The sequence below is a fragment of the Cyclospora cayetanensis genome, unplaced genomic scaffold (assembly GCF_002999335.1).
Source record: "Cyclospora cayetanensis isolate NF1_C8 unplaced genomic scaffold, CcayRef3 CcayRef3_contig_26, whole genome shotgun sequence".
In the NCBI taxonomy this organism is placed as follows: domain Eukaryota; phylum Apicomplexa; class Conoidasida; order Eucoccidiorida; family Eimeriidae; genus Cyclospora; species Cyclospora cayetanensis.
In genome coordinates, this window is record NW_020312214.1 from 208,851 (window position 1) to 231,853 (window position 23,003).

A 23,003-nucleotide genomic window follows, 5' to 3' on the forward strand; every position below is an offset into this window, starting at 1 on the left:
CTCTAAGATTGGCCATACTCAGTTGCAGCTAGACGGAAACGCTCCGATGTTTAAAAATCCGTGTGTATCGAGCTGTTACGAAACCGAGACACATACATGGCCTTACTACACGTAGTTGCTCGCAGCCAGCATCCTCATACAGCCGAATAGCGGCTTACAGAGGGCGGGCGGCGACCCCTGATTGCCGGAGAGCAACACCTTTTTTGCATGACGTATCTTCCTGGCCCTTATGGGGGCTCAGAGTGCAGCGGAGATGGGGAGCGTGCAGTGTTATGGCCGCAGTGGCATCGAAAGCGGGGGGATGCGGAGCAGCTCGTCTCCCCTGGTGGTTTCTGCCCTCTAAGCCCCTTCTTCTACGTTTCAAGGGCATTAAAACAAGCAGAGCCGTTACCTCCTGCTTCTTCCTACTAGTTAAGCGCAGGAAGTGTGGTGAGTGACCGCTCGCAGGCCCCGCTGCGCTGCATGGTGGCCAGCACCTGTAGATTTGTTAGAGATTATCGCTGAATCTCTGTCTTCCAGAAAAAGCGCCTACAACGCGATCTCCTTGTCTACTCGAATTGAGACTTCTTTACCTGTGGCAGTAGTCTTTATCCTCGGAAAACACTGAGGCTGCGGTCCGCCTCCAGGGCCTCCTCGGGTTCCGTGCATGCTCGCTGGCTGCCCGACTGGAAGGGGAACCGCCTGCAGCAAACGCTATTCCCGCGTCAACGGCAGGAGCAGGAGCTCAAGCGAGTGATTTATTGGTCTTGTAGGAACGGGGAAGCCTTCAGAAGGACTGCGGGGCCTGTACGTGGTACATGGGGTGGGCCGGTGTTCATGCGAAAGAAACGGCAAAAACGGGCACCCTTGCCCTCCATCCCGTATCCCCCGCACTCTTCTCTCGGCTCCTAAGCTTTCCAACACGTGGACCTGCTTCCGACACACTCCATGGGATGTGACTGCATGCCAGTGGCTGGCTTTCCACTGTCGTTCAAGAGGGCCCCCCAGGCTACGAGGCCCCTATGGCCACATAGGGGGGGAACTTCTCTTTCGACTGAGCGCGCCTGGGCAAGGGGGGGCTGGAGAGCCCCCGTTGCGCTTCCCCCAAGAACGGCCTCTCGTTCCCCGCTTTCCACCAAGAGACACACACAGGCTCCATGACCGGCAGTAGGTGCAGCAGCGACAGCAGCAGCAGTAGGCGCAGCCGCGTGAGCAGCAGCAGCGGCAGTCGGAGGAGCTGACAGACACAGCGAGCTGCGCAGCAGCAACAACAGCAGTAGCAGGAGGAGCTGACAGACACAGCGAGCTGCGCAGCAGCAACAGCAGTAGTAGGAGGAGCCGACAGACACAGCAAGCTGCAGCCGCCGCTGCTGTTGCACATGAAAAATGCAACAGGCCCGCTACGCCCTCTCCGGGCTGCCGCAGCAGATCAGCAGCAGCAACAGCAGCAGCAGGAGCAGCAGCAGCAACACGGGAGACGCCGTGTCTGAGTGCAGCAGCGCACCATGCAGTCCTCCCCCACAACTAGGGGCCTCGACTTCGACCCCAACTGCAGGAGGCTGCTCGAGGCTTCCAACGGCATGCAGCATTGTGATGAACAACGAGACCGCAGCTGCCCTCTCTCCCCCCGTACTATCGGTGGCGGGAGCAGCGTCCCTACGGCAGCAGCAGCACCAAAAGCTGCCTGTGGGCGGCAGAATTGCAGCAGCGACAGCAGCAACAGCAGCACCAGCAGCAACAGCAGCAGCAGCAGCTCCCGAAGGCCTCGTGCTCTTGGACTGCGAGGGGCCCCTAGGCCCCGAGCTTGCCTGGACGGTCTCATCGGCTGCAGGAAAGGGGAGTACCAGCAGGAGCAAGCACAGCAGCCTGAAAAGGCGCTGCAACCGGTCGGAAGGGAGCAGCAACACCGGCAGAAGCAGCAGCTGCACCCCGAAGCCCCCAAAGCGGCAGACAAACGAGAAAAATGCAGTTCCAGCCCATGTCGCAGCCGTGCCAGAGGTGCTCCAAAATCGGCAACAGGGGGAGCAGCAGTGCGAGCAGCAGCTCCCACCCATGCAGCAGCCTCTGCTGCTGAGTGTTCCCCTGCCTGCCCCTGCTGCAATTGCTGCTGGACTCCCCCTGCAGCAGCAATTGCCCCCCCCAGTGCAGCAGCCCTTCCAGCAGCAGCTGGTTCTACCGCCGCAGCAGCAGCTGCAGCACATGCAGCTGCTCCAGAGCCAGCAGTACTTGCAGCAGCAGCAACAGACCTTTCAGCAGCAGCAGCTGCTCCTCGCCCATGGCGCCCTTCCCTTTGCGTGCCCTACGCCGGAGCTCCCCAAGGGGGGGGGGCCCTCTCATCTGCCTAAATACCAGGGGATGCTCTTCCAGGAGGGGGGAGGGGCCTCCGGCTCGCCCTTCTCACAACTGCCCGTGTCTCAGCGAGCGAAGGCCTCCCCAGCACCAGCTGCGGCTGCTGCAGAAGGAATGCCTCACTATAACAGCAACGCAAGCACCACCAGTGCCACGAACAGCAGCCAGAGTCTTGTCACGCCGCCTCCCAAGAGGGGCCATGGCGCGGGGGGCCCCCATGCAGCTGCGAGTTCGGCGCAGCGCGTGCGTGGGAGCCTCTCGCGAGCAGGAGCTGCGAAGGGGAGTGGTCGCCTTGGTGGCGGAGCTTCCAGTGGGGGCCCTTTGAAGGCTCCCTCCTACGTGAATTCAGGGGTTTCAGTCGCACCAAGTGGGGCCCCCACGCCGTCGGTCGTTGGTGACAGGTGGTGTGCAGCGGGGGGTGGGAGGCCCCCCGAAGCGGTGGCCAGACAGTGTTACTATCACCCCGTTAAGGGGGAGTGGCGTGCGCGCTATTTGGTGGATGGAAAAAAGCGCATGAAAAGCTTCAGCCTCCGCAGGCACTCCAACGACGTGGCCCTGGCCTTAGCAGAGATGTTTCTGGTGTATGTCCACCTCAAGGGGGCCCCCGCAAGCGATCAGGAGGTCCGTGGCTGGCACCAGGCTGTTTGCGCGCTGAGCCGTTCCGCCGGTGAGGCTGCCAAAGCTGCTCCCGCTGCTTCCAGACTGGAAGACGCAGGGGGGGGCACTCCAGCGATTTGGCCTCCCGCCGGAGGGGGGGGGGAAACGCGGCAGCACGCAGCGACTTTGGGAATGCCGGACGAAACGGCTCCAGACGCTTCCCCGTGGACGGCATCTCCCGAGTGGAAGGATGCGCAGAGCAAGTTTGGAGAAGCTCCGCCTTCTCCGTGGCTCGCAAGGGGACCTCAGAAGCAGGCAGTGCCTCCAGGAGGAGGACGTTCGGGGGTTTCTGGGGAGCCTTTGTCGGAGAGCTCTCGAGCAGAGGATTGGAGGGAGCTGCTACGAGCTTGCAAGAGTCACCCATGGGTAGCGAAAGGCTCAACTGCCTATATGCCCGCCACTGGCGTATGGGACCTTGACTTCCATCTTCCTCTCGGGGCCCCTCCGCCTCCGTTGCCAGCAGACGCTACGGGGGTTGAAGCTTCCTCCTTCGCTCCCGGTGAGGCTAGCAGAGCTGCCGCAGACACCTGGAAGCCGCCTCCCCAGCAGCAGCAGCAGGGGTTGTTCGGGGAGTTTACAGCCGCTGCAGCGGTGGCTGTGAACTCTGGTCAGGGGCCCTTGGGGCCCTTTGGCTATGGACGTGCAGCCTGCAGCCCAGCGACAGACAGCGTTACCCCTGGGGTGCCGCTCATGCAGGAATCGTGTGAAGGACGTGTTGGTCTTGAGGCTTTCCAGTTTTCTGCGGAGAAAGCTCCGCCTCGCCAGTTGGGAGCCCCTATGGTGCACTCTGTGGGGCCCCAAGGGACTGCCAACAACGCGGGTTCAAACGGAGTTTCTCGGCGAAAGGCGGGGTGGGGCCCTCGGGGGGCCCCGAGCAGCAGCAAGAAGCAGCACGCTTCGCAGCAGCAGCATGCAGAGCGGCAGCAATACGTCCTGCCACTGGAAGGTCTGCAGGACCTACCCGCTGATGGCTGCACGGATGAGGAGTCGCCTTGCGGGTTCTTGTATGCGGAAGGCGACCCTTTGCAGCAGCAGCAGCAGCCTCTCCTGCCCGCTGCGAATTTCCCCGAAGTCGTTGCGGGATTCCAGGGCGGCTCTGCCGGCGTCGCGTGCGGCTGCAGCGCCACTGCTGGTGTTTCTTCTGCAGCAGACGAAGGCGGCTGGAGCCGCTATTGCAGCGGCTGCAGGAGGAGGGGCCCCAAGCGGGCTTTCCTGCTGCCTATCCTGAGGGCCCGCATTTCAGACTTTTTGCTGCTCTGTAGGGGCATGGGAATACGTGGCGCGGCGTTTGGAGCTGCAGAAGCGGCTGCCACCCCTACGGCTACGAGTCTTTCAGAGGCTGGCGATCCTGCAGTTCAAGGCGCAGGCTTGGCAGCGCTGCAGCCTAGAGGGGCGTTGCAAGTCTCACGCCAGTGGGGTCTTCTGGGGGGCCAGCTGTTCAGCGCCATTAGGCAGCTTCAGCAGCAACTGCAAAAGCAGTGTCAGCAGCAGCCTCAATGGGGTGAGGAGCTGCTGCTCCCCCTAAAGCAGGGACGCCTTTTTGAAGGAGGCCACCAGGAGGCGTCGTCTCGCGAGGCTGTGAAGGGGCCCTCCTCCGATGGGGAGATCGATGAGAAGGCGTTCGAGGCTTGCAAGGTGGCGGAAGATCGCGCTGCCAAGGGGCCTCCTTCGGGGTCGGCCCTGACGCTGGAGGGGGCACTCAAACCAGAAGCAGCAGCAGCAGCCGCAGCAACACTCCTGGCTTGGAGGCCTGTGCTGCAGACTCCAAGAGCCTCCTCGCTGCCTCTTCTGTGCTGCTGCGACAGCCCTAAGTGCAGCGGTCCAAGAGGCAGCTGCAGCACGCATACCAGCAGCAACTGCAGCACCAGCAGCAAGTGCAGCAAGTGCTTCTTCGACGACATGCAAACGCGTTGCCAGAACAGCTGTGCTAGCACGTGCAGCGACGCGGATGTTGCCTCTCGGCATGGGCTGCTGCCGAAGGGAGCAGATCCTGCTGCTGTGGCTGCTGCTGCAGCAGCGAAGACAGAACCTGAGGCGACGTCTCAGCCTAAGGCGCTTTCTTCTGTGAAGATGGAGAGACCCCTTGATGCTGTTTGTGCGGAGGCCAGCTCGGGCCCGCATCACGTTCCTTTTGCGGGAGCCTCGCAAGACGTTATTGCACATCCTTCGAGAGGCGCTGCAGCGTCAACGGCAGCAGGCAGTGAAGATGCTGCAGCAACACCTAAGATGGATGCGCACAGACACTCCATCTCGTCCTCCAGAGCTGAGAAGGCTCCTGTTGGCGAGGCTGACGGCTCTACGCAGGCTTTAGCGACGGAAATCCGACACTTTCTCACGGAGGACAGTGTGACCTGCGCTATGCGACACTGGCGTTTCGTAGCGACGCGCGCAGTTGAGGCAGTGCATCAGTTTAGACGCCTCGAGGCGGCAATCTGCAGCAAAAATGAGGCCATGCAGATGCTGCATGTTGCTCTGCATCTTTGTCGGAGGGCGGCGGCTGCTGTCCTGGCAGTGCCTTCGACGGGAGCCACCAAGGAGCGGCCTTCACAGGGGGTGTTTGAAGCCTCCTTTGAGGCTGGCTCCGAGGATTGGCGGAACGGTACGCTGCAGATGCAGCAGCCTCACCAGAAGCACCACCACACAGCTTCCCCAGGAGTTGCAGCCCGGTTAAGCGAATACATTGAGGGCATCAAAACAGCCGTTCTGAGCCAGAAGGGGGCCCCTCTGACGCGAGAAGCAGTAGAGCAGGTGTCGCAGGAGATCTCCCGGCGACTTTCGGCAGCCTCTACAGAACACAAGCAAGTCAGCAGCCGCGACAGCAACAGCACCAGCACCAGCACCACCCTCACCACTCCCATGTTTGCTTCGGACTCCCCCCATGAGGTGCTTCGGGAATGTGGAGTGGTGGAGGGGCGGCTGCTGGAGTTGCAGAAGGAAACGGATCTGCTGCTGCTGAAGCAGGAGGACCTTCTAAGGGCTCTCTCGGAAGACGTCGCCTTCATGGATTTAATGGCGCAGCGGCTGCTGCCTCCTGGAGAGGAACAGGACGTGCAACACCACTTAGATGGTGCGCTTCTGCTCTTGCTGCTAATGTTGGTCGGGTGTCTTGCGTGCTGAGTCGGCGTGCGGGCAGCCAACGGACTGCATGCGCAGGCGGCAGGCCCGCAACTTGCAGTGATTTTTTTCGGCTCCCACGTGTTCCTTGCTCTTTGTTTGAAAGCCCTTTTCCGCAGCTGCCGCTGCCGTTGCTGCTTTGTTCAAACAGTCCGCTGTGGCTTGGGTTGTCCTATGCAGGTGTCACTGAGGACGGTGGCGCGTTGCGAAATGCAGGCGAGGGTCAGTCCTCTCTCGCCTGGGGCATGCAGCACGTCCAAGATCCACCCTCGCTCTTCCTCATCGATGCTCCTCAAGGAGCAGCAACAACGCTTACAGAACGAGCAGCATCAGGGGTTCCAGGGGGTGCAGAGGTAGCAGCAGCTGAAGGGGACGTAAGAATGCGATTGGATGACAAGCAAGGCGCTGGGTCTGGGGGAACGACGGCATTCTGCCCGAAGGTAAGTGTCGTAGGACTGTGGTGACCTCTGTGCATCCGGTTGAGAGGCACGCAGAGCGAGAATGCCTTGTTCTCAGTGATGCGGCTGTGATGTCACTGATGCAGGGCGACATCTCCGGGGAAACCTCTTTCGAGGCGGAGCAGCGTTATGTTGGCCAGCGCTTCCTGGGGCCCCTGGGGGCCCCTGCTATCTGTGCGTTTGATCGAGTGCTTCAGAAGCGAGTTTCTAAGGTGCAGCTGTTTCTTCGAGGACCCCAAGAAGCCTACTGGTGCACGCGATATGGGGAGGGAGACGGCTGCGTGAGGGCCTACTCCGTTCGAGCCTTAGGTTTTGCAGAGGCTCTAAGGAGAGCCGTGGCGCTTCGACTGGCTGCCACAGGTCACCCGCTGGGGCAGGGAATAGGCGACCGAGTTGCTCCCGCCTTGCTGCAGCAGCAGCAGCAGCAGCAACAGCAGCAGCAACAACGGCAACAACAGCAACAACAACAGCAACAGCCCATTGTGCAAGGAGCTGGAGGCGCACTCGGAGGCCGGCAGCTGCAACTGCAACCGACACAGCAGTTCTTGGGAGATTGGGGAACTCCCGATATCTCGCTTACGGGAGAGAATTCAAGAGGCTCTGTTGCAACGCCAGCTCTATGCAGCAGCACCGCCTCGGTCCCTCTGTCGTGGCCGCTTCCCGGATCGTCATCGATTGCTGGGGAGACTCTGTTTCAAGCACCCGTATTTGGAGGCCCTCGGACCCCCGTAGGAAGAGTGGAGGATTGCCAAGGGGGCACACCCTTGTTCAGCGGGGATGGGAATGGTCCTGTTGCGGGGGGAGGGCCCTTGCTGCTGGACGCTGGTGGTGCAAGTGGGGTGGGTGGCATCTGGGAAGCGCACAAAAACAGGGGCCCTGTGGGGGGCCCCAGAGGCCCCTCTGGGAGCCAAAGGCTTCAGCACTACCGCGCGCTCAGCTTAGGGCCCAGAGAGGGCTCTCTGCGGTGTTCCGGACTTAGGCCTTTAGTGCGACGGTATGATGACTCTTGGAGGTGGTCTGCTGAGACACCACGACGCCACAGGGCACAGGTAGGCTCCCGAGCGCTCTGCACCTTCGCTGCCCATCAGAAACGAGGAGTGCGGCAAGCGAGTGCTCCTGCGTTAGGTACACGCGCGCGTAGCTGGGTGCGCCTGGCGTAGCAGGAGAGTTCCTAGCCAAATTTGGCATGCTTGGAGGGGTGGAAACTTCGAGGCATTCGGGGGAGATCCTTAAATTGGGAGTCCCCTGAGGTGTTGTTGCCAGGGGTATGCACGCGAGCACTTCTAGGTATCTCGCTGGCCAAGACAGCACTTGAAAAGTGCTTGGCTTGCTCTACGGGATAGTATCAGAAAAGCCATGCTTCCATATGGGTCTACCTTCACGAGCTGCGTCACCAAGCGCCTCAGCTGCTGCATTACTGGCATCAGCAGTAGTAGTTACTGCCGAAGCGTTTATTGACTTTTGTTTTCCCTGGTCCTTCAAGGAGGCTGCGTGGTGGTATGTGGGGTGCTATTCCCTCTTCTGTGTAAAAGATGATGCCGTGACCTCCTGGCGACGCAAGCTTGTCCATTCGCAAATTTTGTTTTGGTCGCAAGCCTTTTTTTCAACTTTACTTTGCTTATTTATAATTCTGTCTGGCTACACCCCAAAGCTAGCCACGTGTACGCGGAAATGTAATATGTTGGCATGGGATTTAAGCCGAAGGGTCCCGTAACCCAGAAAGGCAGGATGAGACAGACGGCCAGCTCTGGCAGTGTGTGTTTGTGGATTGGCGGGGGGAGGGACGCGTCTCTCTTAGGCTCTTTGACGAGATCCCTTTTCACTGCCATACTCAGAATGCCTCCTCGATGCTTGCCGCCTTCCAGCGCAGCAGTACTGAGACTAGATGCCTGAGGGGAGTACTACAACAAGCTATTGCCTCACACTTGTCCCATTTGAAACGTACTTTGCTACCTTTTGTGCTAATTGCAAGCAAGGAAGCAAAAGAGGCAACCCTGCCTAAAAGCCTTGGCTTAGACGAAGCGTCCAACTAAGATAGCTTACCCCTGCCCGTGCGTTCGATTCGGCTTCAGTACACCAGACAGCACACAGACTTCTGCATGCACCTTTGCCCAAGAGAGCTGCACTAACCAGCTTGAGAATTTCACTAGACTCTATGAAAACAGGGCTTTGCATTTTCTTCATGCATTACCGGAGATAAGCACGGCAGTGATACAGTGACCTGCAGCACGCCGGGAGTGGCACTCCACAACATGGCCGGAATATTAGCCCCAAAATATGTCCATTAATCAAAAGCAGCAAATAAGAACATCACTTGGCACACTGATGCTCTTATTTGTTAAAAAGGTGGCAAAAAGGGAAACTAGCACCGCATGGTTTCGATCCATGGACCTGGGGGTTATGAGCCCCCCACTCTCCCACTGAGCTACGGTGCTTAAACGGGAGTCTTGTGCAGGCAGCACCTATCGCGCTGCAATATCGTCAAAAGTGCCTTTTCTTTGAGAACTTCTCCTCATCATGCAATCCATTCAATCGGCCAGCTTCTAGATAGGTGCATGGGGGACCAGAGGACTAGCTGGATGGTCCGTTCTTCCCTTGCTGGTTGTCTTGGTCCGATTGAAAAAGGGCAACTACGGTTCTTCCGCTAAATTCTTTCATCCACTTTTTCATCGCATGCCCTAAAGTTAGCGAGATATGAACTCTGTCCTACATAATTACAACTCATCGACTTTTTCGGCGAGGCATAGATTAACGGCGCCCCGCCATGGCCGTGCCAGTATTGTACCCAGCAGAAAGCTCTCTTCATTTTTAGAAGTCTTTGGGGCGCGAAAATGTGTACCCTATTCTCATGGAAGCACTTCTAATCAGATTTTGCCGCGGGAGGTCGTCTGATGAGAATATCCCTCTTGGAGAATGCCTTGCGTTAGGTCCAATTGCCACTAGAGCAACTACATGCAAAGCAGGATCCGCAGACTATCCGCACATCGTGGCCTGAACAAAGTCCCATCATTTCAGCTTAAACGCTTGGGGCCCTTCTGCTTTAAGAGCACCTTGTCCCCCCACATATTCTAGAAGACCCAATGCCTTTTCAGTGCTGTGCTGCTACATAGATGCTATTTAGGATTGAATAAACTTGGAGAAAAAACGTTCTTGACTGCAATGAAGGTACGACGTGGATCTATTGCCAGCTGAGCTCGTAGGTCTCAGGGGCATAGATCACCCGGACCAATGGAAATCAGATAACCAAAGCCTAGGGAGTAGCTACATCGAACCATAAGGTACTACGAACTGTAACGCTCCCTAAAAGGTCTACCTAGGGCGACAGCTTCACTTTGCAATCAATGCAAACTACGTGGAAACTAACTGAATGCTTTCACAAAAAACTCCGGCATTTTCCGTGCCTACCCTCCTTAGAGTTTTCAACATGAAGAGAGCGGGGAAGCTATGGTGAGCGTGGCTCGAAGCACTCCAACCAATCGCATTCAGTTGCACATTGCACGTAGCACACACGCGCACGGCATTGGGTCTTCCTACATCGAGCTTCCACAACACTGCAATGAAGAAGATATACCAACCGAAAAGCCAATTGCTCAAATCTCTACAAATCCCCAGTGAATTATGGATAGTACAGCAGAGAGTGGGTAAGTACAGCTTAGCCTGCTAGACTCTGGGTGCATGCAGCTAGCTGCACTATGCGTCTAGGGTGCCCACGAAGAGTGTTGTGTGTTCGTGTATCGAGCTAACAGTCTACTGCAATCAATGCGATATACGAACAAGCAATTAATTCATTCAATCTCTGCGAATTCTTAGTTAAATATAGACAGTGCAATAGAAAGTAGTAAGTAAACTTTCGCCCACTGCACTTGGATTCAGGTTGCTCTCTTGGCTCACTTTTACTCAGGTTCCCTGTGCCCCATACAGGGCGAAGCACAGAGTGCCTCCCAGGTAACATGAACGACGTGACTAGAGAAGGAAGCTCCTCTGGATGCTATTCCAACATTCTTGATTGCAATATAGCAGGGAATTCACCAGGCGAACGCCACTTGGCCAGAAACTTCCCAGATTCTTTTCGGGTATACCGATACCACCACGGCCTCCTCGTAAAGGGAGCCAGTTGTGGGGCTTCACAGGTTCTTGGCTGCGTCGCCCAACTCCTCTTCTGTTTAGTTGGCATTCAATGCTGCTGTTTCTCGAAGTCCAAAGCGACGCGTTGAGCCGCAGCTTTGAGGTCCGTGACCGATGACCCCTGCGAGCTATTCAATAGCTGTAACAGCCACGGGATGGCCTCTACAGTTTGCTGTCCACAGGCAATCTGCAGAATGAGGCCTGCGGCTGCTGCACAAAACCCTCGATGTGTCTCATGATTTGGCTGCACTTGCTCCAGCACAGCAAAGGCCTGAAGAAACAGGCAGAGCTGCACAACTCTCGGTCCTTCTTTCTTTCAGCCTGCCAGTATTTCTGGCTCCTCTACGATGAACCCTTATCAATGCAGCTACTGCAAAGGGCTGGCTTTCTCCCCTTAGACCAGTTGGTGCCCTACCACACCTCGAGGGCACTGCGGTACTGTTTGGTAACGTGGCAGTCTGCAGCAAACTGCTGAAGCAGCGGTAGAAAGCCAGGGGTCCCTTGCTGTTGCATGCAGAAGCGGAAGCCGTCTTCTGGTCGTTGAGCCTTGACGTGCAACCGTACAAACCAACAGGGGTAGCATTCCTCAATCCCGTGCCTGCACAGCAACAATCCCACAACTCTACCTATGCCCTAGGTCCTCGAAAGACGGTAGAACCTTGAAACTGGGGCAGCAAATTTAAAGCAAAGTCCGAACAATGAGGCAACACTGCGCGTTGAATATTGGTTGGGAGGCACGTGGTGGGTTGCGTGTGAAACTGAACAAGGCGCACGTTTTGTCGTCGATGGCGAGGATGCATGCGAGTGCCTCCTCATATATTCCCATCGAGGCCGCAAGAAGCATGCGAGTCCAGTGCAGCGCCGGCTGTTTGTTGCCGCAGGCCAAGAGCCTCTCTGAACAGGCCCAAGCCTTCTGATGCTCACCCTGGAGACAGAAGCTGTACATTGCGCATTGCAGCTCTGAAGAGACACGGAAGGTAAAGTGACAAACACCTGGAGTACGAATAATCACCGTTAGTTTACCCCTTGCTACTCACGAGGTAGCACAAATCTAGCCATTAGCCAGCAACACAATTCAGGGTGTCACGCAGTCTCTGCTTGACACGGTTTACATGCTCTCTTCTGGTTGCAGTTCACGGCGTTCAACCCTAATGCCAATCGTCTAAGCCCCCACCACACCCGAAGTTGCCGTGAAACCCCCAGTGCAGCAGGGACACATGGTATTAAAAAGTGCTCGAAGCACACGCACGGCCCAATGCAGTGATGGCCTACTTAGGGGGCAGTCCTCGGGAGCCTGCTTAGAAGAAGCAACTTCTTGAAAGAGACTTTGGGCCTCGGTCAGCAGGGCTTCCCTCCCCCCACACTGCCCCAGCATCAACAAAGCCCCGGCCTTCAAGGCCTTTTCCCTATGGCAAAGAATCATATGCACTCCCAGACAAACGATAAAAAGCCGCACCGGAAGCTATTTGAGTTATTTGGGGCACGTTGGAAGTGCAGCAGGCAAGGCAGAAAAGCGGCTACTGTATCCTATCTCCTTAAAAGTCGCTCCAGAGGCGTCCAGTAATGTGTGTTTACGACTTGGATGCAGCCACGACAAAAGCCTGTGGGTGCGCTCGAGAGACTAGGTAGTCCCTGAGGCGCTATGGGAGCCACAGGAAAACTGACGCGTTTGACAAAAGCAGGGGTTCCCGGAGAAGAGCCAAGGCATCTTCTGGCTTGTCCCTTTGCAAATGAAAAAGCGCGAGGTTGTAACGAGCCTTACGAGCGGACAGAGGGGAGCAACAGAGGTAAAGCGTTCACCCTGAGGTGCTAGGTATGTAGAGATTGGGGGAGAGAAAGAGGAGGACGGCTCCTAATGAGAAGTGCTTTTATGCCCCTCTCACCTCGGGCAAGACCCCCACCAGGGGCTCTAAGATGGCAGGGAGTTCCCTGCTTGCTCCCTGCACAAAGCATAGATTGGGCCTTAGGGTCTCCGATAGAGCCATAAGATCCTCCACACGCAGCTGCATTTCCTCACAGAGGCCCTGGAGAAACTTTTGCGCGGCTTCTTTCTGCCCTTGGGTCACTAGGCAACACCAGAGCAAATTGGACGCAAATAGCGATCCCGGGTGTTGAGCGAGATATTCCTGCAAGCATAAAGGCCTAGTTATAGCCGTTATAATATCTGCACCATCAGAGAATATTAGTATCGCCCGTAAACGCGTTGTAGTGCTGGCGTGGTCCCCCCCTGCAGCGAGCCCCTCCTCTCATTGGGCTCCTAAAAACCCTATCGGTGGCTTGCAGCCCACTTGGGTAAGCCTCTCAGCTTCCTGTACGTTTCCCAGCCTGAAACAACAGAGGGCGCGATACACTTTGAGAGCGGTGGCCTTAGGATCGGCAGAAAGTAGGGAGCCATACAGGTCCGCCCCTTTTTGGTAGCGACAGCGCGAGAAATAGGCTGCAGCAGCACATAGCTGATCATCCCTGTCACCCTCCTCAAGACTCTCAATTGCCCTATCTATATCCTCCCACGAATCAGGTTCCTTTGAAAAGGGGGTCCCTCTAGGATCCTGGTGCTGCCACTGCATACGTAGTAGCAGCAGCAGCCTGCGCTGCATCGGCCCGGGTTTGGCATGCCGTATTTCTGCAAGTCCTTTTTCTGGCTGCTGTAGGGCGAAGTGGCAAAGACCCTTGAGTAGAGGCAATTGTTCTTTCTCATCTGAGCTCAATTCATTGTTGCAGGTCCCTGCAGATGTTTCGGCACTAGCAGCAGAAGGGAGGGAGTACTTCTCACAATCTGTCCGCTCCCACTCAGTTGGCAGTCCAGAGACCCTCATGAGCCGCTCGTACACAGCCAGGGCCTCCTTGTACTCCCTCGCGTGGAAGAGACAGTAGCCGAGCCACAGATCTGACTTGGGGCGGGATCGCCCGCTGCTTCTTTCTTTTTGCAGCAAAGACACTGCTGACTTAAAATTCCGGCTACACAACAGATCCGCCAGATTTGGCAGTGAATCTCTCTTGGTGCCGTTCCTGTTGTTGCTGGCGGCATGGATGGCCCGGATTTCTGTTCCCTCCTGTGTTGCGCATGAGGTCAGGGATCCCCCCTGACGGATGAGGGTGGAGCCCAATCGACTCATTTTAAAAGGAATTAAACGGATGAATATGGGAGCTTATAAAAGGTCAATTACATGTAGAGGCCGCCTTAGCTCGGTTTCCATAACTTCATCCTCCGCATGGAGGGTGGGGGTCACTTGCTGCTGCGCTAGCGGACAGTGAAGGGGCGAAAGGCTGAGTCTGTAGTGCAACACCGTAAAAATAAGGCTAAATAGAGGTAGGAATGCACTCAGACTAGGGATGTGCGCTCGTAGCCTTGGCGCCTGCTTCTTTGGTCCACTGTCCCCTCCCCGCTACGCTCCACCAGGTTACCCATGGGGTCCCGGGCCAGTGGAGGTAGCCGCGACAGACGGCGAGGCACAGTCAACGTGGCATAAAACAAAAGACTGACAAGGAAACAGAGAGGCACAGATATTTCGGCAGAAGGCAAAGGAGCAAAAGCCCGGAGGGAGGAAGCCTTGATCTTCATATCGAGAACGCTAGGCAACTCGGGCACAAACCTTGCAGTGCGACCCGCAACGCAGTGTCAAGAAAGCAGAATGGAAGCCGTAGGGAACTGCGAAGACCTTGAACCACCTGTGTACCCTAACAAACTGCAGGCACCCTACAAAGAGCGGCGGTGAGGGGAAAAACTAGCTTCGGGCCTACGTTCACAAAGGGTCCAGCAGACTCCGACGAAAGTATATACAGGCAATTCTTTCCACAATATCATGCATATACTGGGAGTCACGCCTGGCAATATGTGCCACAAATAAACGAATAAGGTGGCCACTTTATCACACATGTGCCAACCCGTAAGCGCACGCCAACACAAAGATCCACCCGCACACATATACATATATATAGGGGGTGTAGAGACAGGGGCTTGTGCGCGGTGAGGCTTGGGAAGAAGCCTTATGGATGCCTAATTTTCTTCGATGAATCCTGAGAAAGAGCGCTAAAAAACTTCGCGCAGGCCGCCGCTGACCTCGTGGCACTTTACGTGGCCCATTTTATGATGAGCAAAAGCAATGAGCCCGATCCCATTCTGCCTGTTTAAGCAAGGGGCCTTCTTCTGACACTTCAGTGCAATCTGGTTTCTGACTGCTGAAATTCCTCGCAGCCCCCGTAATATGTTTGAGCTCGGGTGGTGCTTTTCTCTCCCCCAAACGAACGAAACGAAAATACAGCGCTGTAGATCTCCCCTTTCCTGCCCTTTATTTTCCTCCTGGGCCATTTATTTTCCTCCTGGTGTTTGGCCCTAGCGAGGAGTGTGACGCTGGGGGACTGAGTCCTGCAGAGGGCCCCCAAGCAGCAATTCTACACGTTGGGGCCGACCCCAGCGAGAGGCGAGGGTGTAGGGCACTAAAGACTCCCCCGAAGTTTGAGAAACTCCATAGTCGGCGTACGAGGGAAATCCGCTACGAGAATACGTGGACCCCTGAGACCTAAAGCAGCTAGAGGGACGCCTAGCGACCCGACTTTGGCTTCTTTGTAGCCACCTCGACGTACTTCTTGGGGACTCCAAAATGCGATATCAGCAAGTCTGCCACTGGTCCAGCAACATTACCCTGTAGTGAATACGTATAAATTACACTCACCTATTGCAACCCTAAAGCCTTACCCCAGAATTAAAGCCATTATCCAGCATCCCTAGGGCACCTCACAACCACGGTTACCGCCACACCACCAATGAGCCAACAAGCCAGCACCTGACTGTAAGCCGCAGACCCTTAATCGTCACCTGCTGAAACGCTCACCTGAACGCAGACAGCAGAGGTAGTTTTAGAGCCTGGAGGAGCGTAGACTGAGGCGGATGCCGCGAGCTTTTTCTGTAAAAACTCCGCGATGGCCTTGGGGTCCAACAAAAAGTTCACGACATTCCTGTACCATAGAAAAGCCACACGTCCTGAACCCTAAATAGGCAGACGGGAAAACACCGAAAAGTAGCGAATAGACGTATACCATGCCCGCCTGCTGCTGTTGTCCTTCTCCTGGTCATTTGGGCAGTTGCTGATCGGCTGCTTCTACACCTGCTACACCCATATACTCACAAAATGTGCGTTGCATGCTTCCGTCCGCCTTGCTTGTCCTCCACCGAAATCCTCACGGGGCAGCAGGGCCCTTTTCTGAAGCACCAACAATAAATACGACAAAGTCAAGAGGGTGACGCCGTAGTGTCAGCAGTAGGAGCCCTCCCGCGCGCCTCTTTGACACTTCCTTGCCAGTCAGGGACAGGAGGAATACTGCGGCATAAGCGGCCTCATGTGTGTGCATCTGCAGCGTGACCCAGAGATTGTTGCTCGAGTTCACCTACATGATACGTTCCTGCAGCAGCGGGAGCTCTGCTTCATTCCTTATGACAGCATGGCAGGGCTGCTGCGTCTCATTCCATCTCTTGTATAGTTCTGCCTTTTCCATCATCTGGATCTCGCCTCCTGCCGCCTTCGCATCAATCCTCTCTTCTTTGCTCAGCACTGCGCAAGCGGCCGCAACGGTAAAGACAGCGGTTCGTGCCCCTCGCGATCCCCTCTTGACCCCAAAAGAGCCGCCGCGGACAGAAGCGCTCCCACGCAGAAAGGAAGGGGCTCTATCCCGCCACGTGCCTGCACCCGCGTGTCTGCGCAGAGGGCTCCCGACAGAACTGTAGGATTCGGCAGAACAGCCAGCCAATGATGCAGCTAGAGGCCCCACCCACCCGCTTCCGCAAGAAGGGGGTCCAACGCCACTGTGCTGCATCCTCTACTCCCCTGGAGAGCTTCAGAGGCCTCTGGCAGGCTCTGGAGCGGCTCGTGCTCCCGCTTCGTATTGCGGACTTCAAGATACTTTGTGAGAACCTCACGGTATTCCTGGCCCGTGAAGAATGTGCTCCTGTGCGCCGCAGGACCGCCAGGCAGCAAGCGAGCAACTCAAAATGTGTGCTGCCTTGTGAGGGCGAATAAAGCAACTAGAACGCCACACGCGAAGCGAAAGGCAAACAAGAGGGGTCCTAAGAGGCTACCGCTCGTGGCGCACTTCCCGGTTTGGACACCCGCAGCAGCGAAGACTTTGCAGCACTTGGCAGGAGGGACGCAAAATTCGAACACCAGTGGCCCTGCGACAGAACAGAACCGCGCTAAGATGGAAATGCTTCCAGCCGACGCGCGCGCAGAGAGTCAGCTAGCTCGGACGCTACATGCGGGGAGTGCCTGGGAAGCCGGCCATGGGGTGACACTAGCTGGCTTGCGACTTCCACGCAGAGTATGCAGAGATCCAGACTGTGTGCGGCATGGCATGGCCAGTCGGAGCATCGGCAGAAGCACGGCCTAGTTGGGTGGAGTAGCGCCACGAATTGCAACACGCTAGTCAGAAACAAAGCCAGGAGGACATGCGGCACCTAAACAACAGGCAGCTGTACGAAAAGGCTGGACTCCTCGCCACTCTGCGGGGAGGCCCTGCTGTACACAAGGATCTTGAAACCACGTACCGTCACCGCTGCGCACTGTGCTTGGCTGCGAGAGCGTCTCTTTGCTGAGTCCTTCTTCACCTGCTGCTCCTGCAGCGGCGGGTGAGGAGGCCGAAGATGCTGCTGCAACCCTTTCGATCAGCTTCCGTTTCTGCGTCTCGGGAACGGGGGTGTGCTTGATGAACTCCGGGTGAGACCTGTTCACCTTGACCACTGACACAACCCCGCGCTGCTCCTTCGTCTGCAGCAGCTTCTTCTTGCTGGCGCCTTGAATAAACTTGGCCAGCTGCAGCCACCCCGCAGCAACGCAGCAACGCAAGGACCCCAATGCAAGTTCTTTATACCAAGTGCGCACACAGGCACCGCAAGAAAGCAGAAATCGCGCGAAGCGCTTGCTTCGATCGGCACAAGCGACCCCCAGCCCTCGGAGCTTGTACGTGCAGCCGCTTCGCACGGCCTTCACTCATTTTCCACCTCCAGACTGACTGACACCCCCCGCAGCAGCTGCGTGGCGGCAGCACGAAGGGGGCCATCATCCCAGGAAGCACACCAAGCAGCCTCATTGTACTACATTCAGTGTAGAGGGAGGCACCAAATGAGACCAGAAGCCTTTGGAGGCCAGAAGCGCTACAAGGAGGCTCCTTCATTACAGCACGTGTAATCGGCTGAGTTGTGGCTTGGTGCAAGCGCCGGCAGACCTTCTTCGCGGATGATCTGCGGATATCAGGCACCACGAACGGAGCATCGCCCTTCGCCACTTGCGTGTAGAACACAGCCGGGGCCTCGGATGTCAGTTTGCTGAAGGCGCACACAAACGTCTTCAAAGCAAAGCGCAAGACACGGTGGAGGTGGGTGTTTTGCATCCCCTTGAGCGCCACGTCTTCCCAGCAGCCTAGGCATGGCCTTCCCTTCCTGCTCCCCAAGATCAGGGCTGCTGCCGCGACGCAGACATGGCTTCGTGGAACTAAGGAAGCGGGGTTCAGGCCCTCAAGAAGAGATCCACTGCATAGGAAAGGAAGCCTGTTCCCCGATGTGTGCGCCGCTGTCGCTTGGCGGCGCGCTCTAAAGCTAGCTGTAATAACCCCACTGACCTGTACAGCGCGGATATGTCGAGGGGCAGTTGCTCGTCGGAGAGGCTGTGCAGGGTCTCAAGGAGGCACAGGTTCAGATAGGCATCCATCTCCTGAGCAGCAGCAGCAGCAAACCACGAGGCACATGGAAAGGCACTGGGTGACCCATAATAGCAGAAGAATGGCGACTGAGAGGAACTGCATAGGGGCGATCTCGAGAAAAAGCCCCCACGCTGGTGGTATCGGGTGCTTCTCCCAGAAAGAAACACACATGCAGAGGGTAAGAACGCGCCAAAGCATTTATGCGCATGCATGCACATCATATAGGCTCTCAGGACCGCTCCAGCATGGCAAGCCATGACTGCATGGACAGACAGATGCAGAAGCCTCTTGGTGCGCAAATCTATGCAGGTGTGGCAGTGCATCCTTGTATCCCTACATCTACGCAGATGCCTGCCCGGTCCGCCTGGACCCCCTCTTAGAGATGCATGCATACATGTGTAGATGCACAGGCACATCTCTCTAGAGATCGGGAGGTACTATGATGGAGTCGCGTACATAGGAAACAGCTAAATGTTGGTGAAATATCGCAATGTAATATCTACGGCCATTCATAGCCACGCGGCAGTAGAGCAAAAGGGCAGCCATCACGCGCCGAACATCCCCACACAGTCGCCTCTGTGAGAACAGCCACCCAGCTGCTCAGGAAGGCTCTCTGCACACATGTCCTTGTAGGGGGCCCCTGTGGGGGCCCCTGCATACATAGCCCCAGCTCCGTCGAGAGCACCTGGCGGGTGATTACAAGTAGACGGATTCTAGGGCGCGCTCTGCATGCACGCAGGATTTCGCGAGGATGCTGCAAAAACGCACAACTAAGCCCCTACCTCTGGTTTCATCGGGAGTTCTGCCGCAGATGCCGCCTTCGAAGACGCCTCGGCTTCAGGAGAGGCTGAAGGTGACTGCCCTCCATCGTCTGCATCATCAGCTGCTGAGCATGCACCAGCGTCAGGAGCGACTGCCTCGTTGCTGTCGGCGTCTTCCGCCGTGGCGCGACCCTCCTGGAAAGCCTCGGACTGTTCCCCCTGGTGGAGGGCCCCTGGGAGGGCTTCGGGGGGCCCCATGCCGCAGGAGGCGAGCAGCTCGGCGTCGTCACTGCCGCTGAAAACCTGATGGGCCGTAAACAGGGGGGGCAGCGGCACATGCTTCCCGCTCTTCCTGTGCAACAACAGGTGCAGCGACAACGGCAGGTGCAGGCTCGATGATGCGCAGACAGGAGGACAAGCAGTCAGGAACCGCGAGAGTTGCACCCGCTGCGAGAAAACCGCGCGCAAGGGTTCTTGACTGAGAGAGCTAGGGCGTAAAAGGCAGGACAGGGCGAAGAGATGGAGACACCAAGCGCGATTTCAGGAAGAAAGACAGACCACCCCTGAGCGAGGGAGAGCTCCAAAGAGGGGCCTTGGGAGCCTAGGCAAGGAGCGAAGCCCGCGGCGCAGCACAGCATGCGGAAGCTAGGAGCGCGCAGAGGATGAAATGAAAGGAAACAGAGAGACACACGGACAGAGAGAGAAGGAGGCGCAAAAGAGACGAAGGGAATGACGAGGTGCAGGCGATGGGGCAGGCACCTGGCTATCGTGCAACGTCGGTGGATCCTTCCTCGACTGGCGCCCATGCATGTACGCCTTACCAAAGTGCATCTCCGAGATGATGGATGAGCTCTAGAGCCCTCCCCTTGTCTCCCAGCAACTCCAGAGAAGGCGCGCGCGTGACAGCCCTCCCTATGGCGAAGGGCAACGCGTTCCCTACGACTCGAACGGCCCAGAGGCTCCCAAGAGCGACTTCCTCGATCCCCACTGCTCTGCTTGCTGCTATCGTCAGTGGACGGCACAGTCCTGGAAGCATGAGATCTGCCCCCTTTAGCACGAAATGAGAGACTGGAGAGAAGACCAGCATGCAGGGCAGCATGTGCGGCACGCGCCAGAGACCGTGAATCTGCACAGCACCCGAGGCGTCAGCATCACAGACAGCACCACAAGGAGTCGGATGAGGCCCCGCGAAAAAGACTTGGGGAGGCTTCTAGTGGGCAGAGGCCCCAAGTTGTTCGAAAGGGCATCTCATATTCGGCATCCGCTGGCAGAGTGCTGTTGAAGCGCTCTGTTTGAGTCTAGATTCATCTTTCTAGGGGGTTGGGGGTGGCGCAACGCGCTCTTGGGGAAGCCCTTGCGGCGGCACACTCAGTCCCTGAAGACCAGACCCCTTCCGTTTTGCCCGTCGCGCTTCGTGCTCCTTTTGAAGGCACCTCCCATCACGGCAACAAGGCTTTAAAGGGGATTTGAGGACAGCAAAGCTCGAGGACAGAAAAGAGTAGCGGGGGAGTGTGTACGGGCATGCAAGGAGGGGTGCCCTACCGTGGGGAAAAGGAGGCCGTTCACCTCCGAGACTACTGGGAGGTCCCCTATGAAGTAGAGAGCGCACTTATTTGCGCTGCTGGCGCTCATGAGGGGAGCTAGCGACCCAGGCAGCTGCTGGGGGCTTCCTCCGGCCTGGGAGGCTTGCGGGAGATTCATGCGGGCTAACACCACTGTCTCCTTTGACGGTAGTAGGGTGTCTACCCCATCGTCGGTGAGGAGGGGGAAGGAGCGCAGCAGAGCTTCACGCAACCTTGAAGGCCAAACAGGAGCACACACACACACGCATGCAGCCGGGAGCTCTCGAGGAGCCTCCTTCCAGGAGTCCACACGAAAAGTCAGGGCAGGGTAACCGCTAGTTGGAGTTTCTAAGAGAGTCTTTCGCGGGTTTGCTTTGCGGAGGAACACTTTGCCGCGGATGCGTGGGGTCTCTGGTGCGCAGCGTATAAGAGACAGGAGAGGAGAGACGAGGAAGAGACTTGAATTTATTCTGTATGTGGTGTGCGTGTGTGAGTAGGACTTTTTTCGGTCTTTATTCCCCAAAGGCGATTGGGTGCCTGTAGGTAGAGGCCTCCGAAACATTGTATAGCTCTGAGGATTCGCAGTGCAATGCAACACAGGCACCAAAGCCGTGGACAGAGGAAGGATACGCTTCCGGTGGGAAAGTGAACCAACCTAGGGGGCGCTCCGAAACTTATAAAGCCGTCCCACGCTGGCTGTAGCTGTAGCTCATCTAGACACCCTCTTCATAGCTACAAGAGGTCAGGAAGGGCCGAAACTGCGGTGTCGAGTCGTTGGGAGAGGGAAAGAGTTCCAGCTAAATCTGAAGGCTCCCGGCAGCTCCGGGTGTACTCGTGGTGGACCCCTAACGACGACGGGGCTTCCCCTACGGCCTCCGTAGCTCCGCGCCTTAAGCGTCTCGAGGCCTTTCTCTTTCTGTCTGTCTGTACGTCTCTCTCTCTCTGGAGATTGCTAGCGTGGGGAAGGGAAGCGGGCAACCTGGGGGCACAGGATACAGGGTTGCTCACCTTGAAGCAGCTGACAGTGTGGTGAGGAGCGCCCCTTTGGTCTGTCGTTGCAGCCGATGCAGAGCTGCGGCTCGAAGCGATGACAGGAGCAGCAGCGGGGAGTCTAGGACACTGTGAGGTCGTATGGAGGAAGAGGTCTCCAGCGAGGCTGCTTTAGAAGGAAGAGACAGACAACGAGGCTCAGAAGGAAGTACGGCCGCGTCTGTCGCTCCCTTGCGGAGGCAAGGCGAAGGGGTAGAAGTGTCTTTTATCGGCGGTGGCACGAAGAATGGGCAGAATCGGGGGGGCCTCCCAGCCGCCCCACAGGGGCCGCAAAGAAATCGCACTGATAAATTTGCTCGGGTCGATGCAAGGCAATAATATTGCGGATTTTGAACTTACGTCCCTGTTACAACTGCTCACTTTTGCGCCGGTAGTAAAGCAAATGTGAGCGCATGTACGCTACGAATCGCTCTCTGGGACTTTGTGCACACGACTGCGCACGCACTGCCCTCCAGTACAAGCTAGCCAACAAAAAATGAGACCCCGCCACAAAACGAGTGGGAAGGGGCGGAAGGTAGCTGGCGAAGAAGCAGACAAGTACAAAGGGACTGACGCTACTTGAAACTGCAAAAGCCACTGCCGACAGCACGGGTCGCATCGTGCCTCTGACCCGGTGAAGAGGACCCCAAGTGCTCTCAACTGACTTAGACATACTCTTAGCGTCAGCGGCTGCTTCAATTACGTTTGTTGAATGTGGGCAATGCTGATATAGCGACGTGTGTACTGATGGACGGCCGATTTCCTGTCTGCATTCGCTTCCCCAGTAGGTACAAGAGATTCAGTCTTCGTTGAAGCGTCCTTAGCTTCCGACTGTTTAGCTGTTCGACCGCTTCACTAGAAATGTGTGCTACTGTGGATCAGTTTCCGTGTGCAGTCACCTATGGAGAACCTTATACTGGGAGGCGCCTCCCATGCCCGGCAGCCATGCCCACGGGGTGCAAAAATCTTTCTGCCCTTCTTCGATTTATGCTTGATTCCATGGTGTCCTATGCTCCAATGTATGCAGTTTCGCCTGGAATCAGTCGATTTCTTTTTCTTGAAAGCAATAATAAAGTGACCTCCCGCATGTTGCTGGGCACCAAATGCTACGGCTGGTGTCTTGAACTTGAGCACAAAGCCATCTACGGGGCTACATTTCTAGCTTTTGCGGGAAACGGAGAGAGCTCTGATAAGCACTAGAGCGATTGGCACAGCTGTTCTAAGTACACCGACAAGGGAAAGGAGGAAAGCAGCGTGTAAACGCCTAGTTGTGAAAGAGC

The 23,003-nt window shown here is 56.7% G+C and overlaps 3 protein-coding genes and 1 non-coding gene across 4 annotated transcripts; 1 reads left to right on the forward strand and 3 right to left on the reverse strand.

Annotated features, from left to right (window-relative positions):
- The first annotated feature begins 1,484 nt into the window (after positions 1-1,484).
- On the forward strand, positions 1,485-10,172 carry LOC34621295. The gene is made up of 12 exons (XM_026338437.1): positions 1,485-1,557; positions 1,677-1,732; positions 2,137-3,504; positions 3,598-3,816; positions 4,189-4,470; positions 4,543-4,764; positions 5,056-5,168; positions 5,247-6,052; positions 6,280-6,539; positions 6,644-7,682; positions 7,901-8,054; positions 9,974-10,172. The coding sequence occupies exons 1-12, from the start codon at positions 1,485-1,487 to the stop codon at positions 10,170-10,172; spliced, it is 4,791 nt and encodes a 1,596-aa protein (XP_026194222.1).
- Positions 8,921-8,992, reverse strand: Trnam-cau. Its single transcript has one exon. It is a non-coding gene; the product is annotated as a tRNA-Met (tRNA).
- A 559-nt stretch (positions 10,173-10,731) lies between the features above and the next one.
- Positions 10,732-13,798, reverse strand: LOC34621296 (intraflagellar transport protein 56). The gene is made up of 7 exons (XM_026338438.1): positions 12,971-13,798; positions 12,566-12,808; positions 12,336-12,439; positions 11,955-12,088; positions 11,391-11,642; positions 11,103-11,308; positions 10,732-10,953 (listed from the first exon to the last, which is right to left on the reverse strand). The coding sequence occupies exons 1-7, from the start codon at positions 13,796-13,798 to the stop codon at positions 10,732-10,734; spliced, it is 1,989 nt and encodes a 662-aa protein (XP_026194223.1).
- Positions 13,799-15,223: 1,425 nt separating this feature from the next.
- On the reverse strand, positions 15,224-21,256 carry LOC34621297. Its single transcript, XM_026338439.1, has 14 exons — positions 21,195-21,256; positions 20,675-20,927; positions 19,954-20,258; positions 19,154-19,484; positions 18,938-19,084; positions 18,291-18,457; positions 17,898-17,997; positions 17,113-17,485; positions 16,756-16,869; positions 16,453-16,512; positions 16,138-16,231; positions 15,809-15,883; positions 15,515-15,638; positions 15,224-15,325 (listed from the first exon to the last, which is right to left on the reverse strand). The coding sequence occupies exons 1-14, from the start codon at positions 21,254-21,256 to the stop codon at positions 15,224-15,226; spliced, it is 2,307 nt and encodes a 768-aa protein (XP_026194224.1).
- Between the last annotated feature and the right edge of the window lie 1,747 nt (positions 21,257-23,003).

What these genes read in the sequence shown, in the direction of transcription:
- LOC34621295 (XM_026338437.1), top strand. Translation starts at nt 1,485, where the DNA reads ATGCAGTCCTCCCCCACAACTAGGGGCCTCGACTTCGACCCCAACTGC. An exon ending in AACTGCAAAAGCAGTGTCAG is followed by an intron (nt 4,471 to 4,542) that starts CAGCAGCCTCAA and finishes GGAGGCCACCAG; the next exon opens with GAGGCGTCGTCTCGCGAGGC. An exon ending in CGACGGCATTCTGCCCGAAG is followed by an intron (nt 6,540 to 6,643) that starts GTAAGTGTCGTA and finishes TCACTGATGCAG; the next exon opens with GGCGACATCTCCGGGGAAAC.
- LOC34621296 (XM_026338438.1), bottom strand. Translation starts at nt 13,798, where the DNA reads ATGAGTCGATTGGGCTCCACCCTCATCCGTCAGGGGGGATCCCTGACC. An exon ending in TCCCGAGGACTGCCCCCTAA is followed by an intron (nt 11,643 to 11,954) that starts GTAGGCCATCAC and finishes GTGTCTCTTCAG; the next exon opens with AGCTGCAATGCGCAATGTAC. An exon ending in ACCAATATTCAACGCGCAGT is followed by an intron (nt 11,309 to 11,390) that starts GTTGCCTCATTG and finishes CCTAGGGCATAG; the next exon opens with GTAGAGTTGTGGGATTGTTG.
- LOC34621297 (XM_026338439.1), bottom strand. Translation starts at nt 21,256, where the DNA reads ATGTTTCGGAGGCCTCTACCTACAGGCACCCAATCGCCTTTGGGGAAT. An exon ending in ACGGCCTCCTTTTCCCCACG is followed by an intron (nt 20,259 to 20,674) that starts GTAGGGCACCCC and finishes GGTGCTGTGCAG; the next exon opens with ATTCACGGTCTCTGGCGCGT. An exon ending in GCAGATCATCCGCGAAGAAG is followed by an intron (nt 17,486 to 17,897) that starts GTCTGCCGGCGC and finishes GGGTGGCTGCAG; the next exon opens with CTGGCCAAGTTTATTCAAGG.